The 7,360-nt window shown below is 38.2% G+C and overlaps 1 protein-coding gene across 1 annotated transcript; it reads left to right on the top strand.

Annotated features, from left to right (window-relative positions):
• Positions 1 to 396: 396 nt before the first annotated feature.
• LOC142168294 (secreted RxLR effector protein 161-like) lies at positions 397 to 768 on the top strand. Its single transcript, XM_075228956.1, has one exon. The coding sequence runs from the start codon at positions 397 to 399 to the stop codon at positions 766 to 768; it is 372 nt and encodes a 123-aa protein (XP_075085057.1).
• The last annotated feature ends 6,592 nt before the right edge of the window (positions 769 to 7,360 follow it).

Here is a 7,360-nt window from a genome sequence, read left to right as displayed (position 1 = left end):
TGGTATCAAAGACTAAGCTCTTTTTTGGTTAGCCATGGATTTTTGAGAGGTAAGATTGACACTACTCTTTTTATCAAAAGGTCATCTTCAGGAAATCTCATTATTCAAATCTATGTTGATGATATTATTTTTGGAATTGTAACCCTATCTTATGTAAGGAATTCCCCGAAAAGTGAGTTTGAAATAAGCATGATGGGAGAATTGGATTTCTTCCTTGGACTTCAAATTCATCAATCAGATGAAGGGATCTTTATATTTCAGATAAAGTACACAAAGGAGCTAATACAAAAATTTGGAATGAGCAATGCCAAGGCAATTGGGACTCCCATGAGTCCAACTACATCTCTTGACAAAGATGAATAAGGAAAATCAGTAAATGAATCAAAATATCGTGGAATGATTGGATCTCTGCTTTATTTAACTGCTAGTCATCCTGACATAATGTTTAGTGAATGCAGATGTGCTAGGTTCCAAGAAGCTCCTAAGGAGTCACACTTAATTGCTGTGAAGCGAATTATTAGATATCTAATTGGAACTACTTCACATGGATTATGGGTTCCACGCCTTAATAATTTTAAGCTTGAAGGTTTTACAGATGCAGATCTTGCCGGTGATAAAGATGACAGGAAAAGCACAAGTGGAACTTGTCAACTACTTGGCAAATCATTTGTTTCATGGAACAGTAAGAAACATGGACCAGTTGCACTGTCTACAACTGAAGACGATTACATTGCCATTGGACATGATGTGCTCAACTACTTTGGATGACTCATCAATTCAGTGATTATGATCTTTCGTTTAAGCCTGTTAAAATTTTTTGCGACAATTCTAGTGTTATATGTCTTTCGAAAAATCCTGTGCATTATTCTAGAGCAAAGCATATAGATATCAAGCATTATTTCAATAGAGACCATGTTCTTAAGGGTGACATTGAATTATCGTTTGTTAACAAGGAAAATCAATTAGCTGATATTTTTACTAAGCCTTTTCTAGAGGACAGGTTTTAAACCCTTAGGGATTTACTTAGAATTATTACCTTTTCAAAATAAGTCTTTGATTTTTTTTACTCCAAAGATTGTGTGTCAAAATAATATTTGGTAAAAAATCTTTTGTACTATGTTATTTCATTATTACTACCTGTTGCATTTATTATGCGCCTCTATTTTTAGCACTTCTTTCACATTTTTGTTTTACCGAGATGGAAACTGAATCAATCAGTTACGTCTATTGCCTTTCTCTGCCACGTCAGTCATGTCGATTTAGTCACGTCGCTTCACTCCTCTTTGTATCTCTATAAGTCCGCCTCCCTTCTGAAGTTCTCTGTATACACCCATCACTCATCCTTCCAAATGGCTAAAGCTTCAAAAACATCCCTCTGCCTCCACTCACAAAATCACCTGGTCCAAAGCGAAACCCCCTTCCCAACAATCAGAACCAGTCACTATTGGCTCTGACCACTCTGAGGGTTTCTCGTCTTCTCAAGACTTCTTCTCCGACGATGCTCAAACAGAAAAGGCACTTGGGAAGCGACCCATGGAAGAAGGAGCAGAAGAGTTCACCTCAAAGAAGGTGAAGATAGACCTGGATAGTGCACTGGAGTCCGAACTAAACTATTGGGATTCTCCTAATAGAGATAAGTTTGTCTCCTTCAAAGGTAAGTCAATTGATCATGGAAGGATCATCAACTTGGAAGAGATGGAAGCCCTAAATTGCAAGGTAAAAGATTTCTTCACTTTTCATGGTTGGGAAAACTTCTTTGCCCTAACTCTTCCAAAGGTCTATAAAGATCTGGTTCATATGTTCTATGCAAATCTTCGTTCCCAGAAATCTGATAAAATTGAGTCACTCGTGCTAGGTCAGCGTATTATTCTAGATTGTTCTACTTTTGATTCTTTGTTTAAGTGTAAACGTTCTGGTTATTCTGCCCTTGTTTAAAAACTATTGGCCTAATGATTTGAAGTGTCGTTTAAACAATCTAAACAATGTCTTGCTGATTCCCTATCTGATCCCATGCCAAACCAATTAGGACCCAGTGACATCAATTTTGAAGCCCGTATTCTTGCCCACATTGTTGCCACCACCATTCTTCCCAGAATTGGTTCCTACACCATTCTATCTCAAAGGGACACCTTTTTTGGTCTATTGTCTTCCCACCAAGCACAAGGTGAAACTGTCCTTTTGTGTAATAAATTTCATGATTGAATGTGGTGAAGATCCCTCAAGCCTACCCTATGGGATGGTCATTACTCACCTACCCGAGGCCTTCAATATTCCTCTCTCAAACTACCCCTATATATTTGTTTCCAAGTGCTATAACAATAGGGCATTTGTCAGTATGTGATATGTTGTTGTGGATGGTACTTGGGAAAAGAAGCAGGAAGTTGAAGCCAAAGTGATCCCCTCCAGTTCCAAGGTAAAGGTTGACACCTCTCAGACTGCCACCAATAATCTAGAGTTACGTGAAAAGATAACTGCACTTGATGACAAGCTGATTCTTGTCCAAGAACTACTACTGGTCACTCAGACCTCAGTTGGAGATATCTATGCAGTTGCAAAGGAAACAGGATCTGACGTGTTCAAGTTAAGAGTCATAGTGTTGAAAACCGCAGAAAAGGCAATGAAAGTATTGAAGGAAGTGCATGATCGAGTGGATGGAGTCTCAGTTACAATGAACGCTAGTTTTGATCGCCTTAAAGAAGCTATCTGCAAGACCCTTACCTATTTCCTCTGTCATTAATATGGGTTGGCTATTTAGACAATTTCTTTTGGTCTCTCTAGATAATTTTCTTTTGCATGTTTTTTTTTATACTCTATGGGTGACTGTAATTAAGCATACACTAACTTTCAGGATATGGCTTAGGCGACTGAGTGAAGTAAACTACTGGGCATCTGGAGAGGGAGCATCTGAATAAGGGGGAGTCGACTCCAAGTACTCAATGTACCTCACAACAAGGTGAGGGGGAGCCGACTAGAGCAGGAGTCTATAAACAAGGGTAAAATGAATTATGTTTTTTTTTCATCATCAAAAAAGGGGAGATTGTTAGATATAGATTTTAATGATAGACAATAACTTGATTCTACTTACAGGAAACCAAGTCCAAAGATGGATGTCACAAGAATTAGAAAGATTCTAGTAGAAGATCCGAAAGCAAGAATCAAGGAGTCAAACGTGCAAGTCATGATCCAAAGGCAAAAATCAAGGAGTACAATTGTTGTGACCGCGTGTTCTGAGGAAATCGTATATTCGATTCAACCATTTATGAAAGGCATCAATCAATCAGCATAAGAAGATCAATCAATCAGTATAGAAGATCAATCACCTACATAAAAGATCTTCAGAGAATATTCATCTCAACGGCTTGCAAGGAAAAGGAAATCAAGGAAGAAACGAAAGGAAAAGTCCAGTCTATTTCTGGAAGAAAATTATCTTGATTGATTCTGAGAATCAACTCCCTGGGGTTGCCGTTCAATCACTACACTATCACGCCATGAAGAATTGAGACCAACTCGCCATATATATTCTATAGAAGATGCCAAGGAAGGATATACTTTGATCGAACCAATTTCAATCTCTTTGTTCTACTTTAAACAAGCACTGTAGTCTGCTATAGATTTTCTGTGTAACTAATAAGAGAAGAGAGAGAGAAAAGAGCACTGGTGAGGCATTGTATCATTCATAGAGAGAAGAACAAAGTGACAAAGCTGCTGGTGTATAACAACATCAACTCATTTGTACTAAGCCTCTTCATACTTGAAAGAGAACACCTTTGCAACCCAAGGGAATTGGACGTAGGATTTGCTGTGAATCCAAACCAGTATAAAAATATTTTGTGTCATTTAATTTTTGCAATTTATTTTCCTATATTTAGTTTTGAAAAACCCAGTCGACTAGAATGCAAGTTAGTCGACTACCTCAAAAAAGAAACAGAAAATTCAATTCACCCCTCCCCCCCTCGAACTTTCACCGATGTCTCTTTCATTTTCCGCTTTTTGGAAAATATCTCCTTCAAATATTTAGCATAAGCTAACATCTATGATAGCACCTCTGTGAAAGGTATATTCACATGCACCTGCTTGAGCACTTCTAGAAAGCACCTGAATTGTTTGTCCAGCTTCTCTCTTCTCTATTTTTGCGGGAAACGTAGAGCATGCATATATTTACTTTCTTCTGTCTCCTCATTTATTGCATTCTCATCTTTCTGATTCTTTTGAGCTCTAGTCTTCCCCTTCTTCTTCAGACCATCATCCACCATTCCTGTACCTTCTTGAATGTTTTCATTTTTCTGCTTCTCCACAATCTCCACCTGTCTTTCAATCGGCTCATCCTTTTGTTTTGCCCTGGGATCCTCCAATACGTGTCCACTCTTCAAAGACACTACATTTATTGTCTCTTTTGGATTTCTTTCAGTATCAGCAGGGAGAGTTTCTGAAACCCTCTTCCATGTTAGACTGATTAGACTGTGGACGATGATATTCTTACCTCTGCTGATTTTGAAAACCCGTAGCTCCCTGCCCCTGGGGTCTAGAGTTATTTTGCTTCCATGTGTTTGCACTGCCACTTGGTGAACTCAAAGAGAAACCTGGGTGCCTCTGCACCAAAGAGTTAAAATTATTACCACTCTGGTAGTTGCCTCTGTCAATACTTCCCACAACATTTACAACTTTATCAGCAATTGAGGCATGACACTCATGCGTTAGATGACCCATTCCACAAAAATCACAAGTCGAGGATGACTGGCTCTGGACCTTGGCTAAGGTTAACTTTCTTATCTCTCCGGCCATGGTGTCTAGCTAGGCTTGCACTGATGTGTTAGAATCCACTTGATGTACCCCAACCTTTTTCCTTCTCTCGTAATCCTCTACAAGCCATTGATTTGCATCTTCATATAGTGACCGGCCAAGGCCTGGTGATCCTCTCATTTTCAAATTCATCCAGGCCTGGGCACATTGTTTTCAAATTCATCTTTAACCAGAGGTCGGTTTAGGTTGAATCTTCATCCACTGTTCCCGTCCATCATTTCATCAGCTCTGAGAGCTGCTTCAGCAGCTGCCCGTGCGGCTGCTTCCTGTTGGGCTGCTTCTCATGAAGCTAAATCAACTATCTCTTCACTGTTCTTAGCCATGTTCTCTTGGGTTGAAGAATTCCCCAAGAATTTTCCGGTGAGTTCTTTCTCTTTCCTCAAGTGTCACAGACGCTTTCCACCTTCAGATCATATGGATTTACTTCCTTAGAAGAAGATCGAGTCATACACCTAAGAGCTTAACATGCTGCCTGCACATGGAAGAGAAAAATCGTGAAGAATAAAATAAAATTGGTTCCTGAATTAGCACCAAAAATTAATTTGAACACTATTGATTGCCAATCCCCGGCAACGGCGCCAAAACTTGACGAGCGCAAAACACAACACGAAATTGATGCTCGCTAGCCAAAGATAGTATAGTTTAATTATCGTCTCCACATGTATTGGATTTAGCTGCTATTCAGGATGATCAAAACTTGATTGGAATGATTACGAACTACGATTAACTACTAAAGTAAAGAAATTGCCAATTGACTGCAAAGAACTAGAGGTTAGCAAAGTCAGTTTCTTATAAATGTGAGAAATAAGGGTCATGACAGGATAGGTGCAAGATAGCTATTTAGGATCTAACTCTAGTTTAATTCACTCTAATGTTCTAATGATTCTCACGAATTCACTCAATGATTAGTTCAAACGTGTAGTCAAGACTCCTCTCTCGATTAAATCTTCACTCTACGAGGTGAACTAATATAAGCAATGTGAAAATATACAAGCATGCGTTAATGGATTAGTCTTCAGGAAAATGTCTCTCGAATATTCTCCTAACTTGATTTAATCATTAATTCAACAATCTCTTTCAATTACTTAAGAGAATCACTGAATTAAACCAAACAAAATAATACAAAGATAATCACCAACATATTCCTCTTTCGATTAAATAAATCGATGAAAAAAATTGCAACAATTCAAAGCTCCATAAACGAATTCAAGCAAAGAACTAGAGTTAAAATCCACAAATATCAATCAAAACATCATATCCATCAAACCCTAAAGGAAACTACTCCATAATCATTGAGGAAGCCATCACAAATAATTAAAGAGTAAGAAAACATCAATCTAACGTTACAATCCAAACTCCCGTATTGAATTGACAGAAAGATGATGAAATCCTGTGTCTTGTAGCCTCCAATTGTCACGACCCAAAATCCATTAAAGGTTGTGATGGTTCCTAACACCGCTGTCAGGCCAGCCAACCTTCACTAATTAATTTAATTACTCAATTTACTATTTTTGAATCAAAATTTTCTTCAATTAAATAGTAAAGATAGAACTCATAGAGTAAGTGATAAATATTTTTGCAACTAATATTACTAAACAACCCATAACCACTCCCAAAACCCGGTGTCACAAGTGCATGAGCATTAACTAGAGCGTAAAATAAAATACAGCATCTATCCGGAATAAAGGTTAGACAGGAAAATATAAATAACTCTGAAGGAGACTCTGTTGGGTGCGGATCGTAATATAGAATGCAGCTCACCTAAGTCCCCATATTTTAACCATACCACTGCGCCCACAAGGCCGCTAGACATATCTGTACCTGCACAAAAATATGCAGCAAGTGTAGCATGAGTACGTAAATAATGTGTACCCAGTAAGTATCAAGCCTAATCTCGAAGTAGTGACGAGAGGTCGACTTTGACACTCACTATGGGTCAATAATATTACAATAGAATATATTGAATTAAACATGATTTTTTGATGAACAACAATAATTTTCTTAACAAGCAGAAATAATTGATTCCTTACATTTCAATAATTTCCAATTTATCAATTAACTTTACAAGCAGCAATTAAAATATCAAGGTATCGTGTAATTATTATTATTAGGCATGATTTCTGCCAAGGTCGTACGGCCCGATCCAGAGTGTCGTGTACACTGGCGATGGATGTGCAGTGCGATCCATAGATGCATCTATACTGCGGAGGCGTTCGGCCCGCTCTACAAGAAATGAGGACATTAATAAAGAGAATATATATATATATATATATATATATATATATATATATATATATATATATATATACATTTTTGAGATTTAATGCAAGAGAATGTACAAATTTCTACAACAGTTAAAGAGAGTGCTTTCGCGATCGCGAAAGCTAAGCACACTGCCTCCGCATTTTCTCTACGCGATAGCACAGAAGCCCATGCAAATGCAACATTCTGTAACCCAACACTTCGCGATCGCACTCCTCCTCACGCGATCACGATGAGCAAATGCGTAGCATCAGGGCATCCCACATTCCTTCTTCGCGAACGTGTTACCACAGTCGTG

Source organism: Nicotiana tabacum, chromosome 13 (genome assembly GCF_000715075.1).
Source record: "Nicotiana tabacum cultivar K326 chromosome 13, ASM71507v2, whole genome shotgun sequence".
NCBI lineage: Eukaryota > Viridiplantae > Streptophyta > Magnoliopsida > Solanales > Solanaceae > Nicotiana > Nicotiana tabacum.
The sequence above is the reverse complement of the archived record's forward strand: the minus strand, read 5'-3'. Positions and strand labels throughout refer to the sequence as shown.

Bases quoted from the DNA above. Each gene is read 5' to 3' on its own strand.
- LOC142168294 (XM_075228956.1), top strand. From the start codon at position 397: ATGATTGGATCTCTGCTTTATTTAACTGCTAGTCATCCTGACATAATG.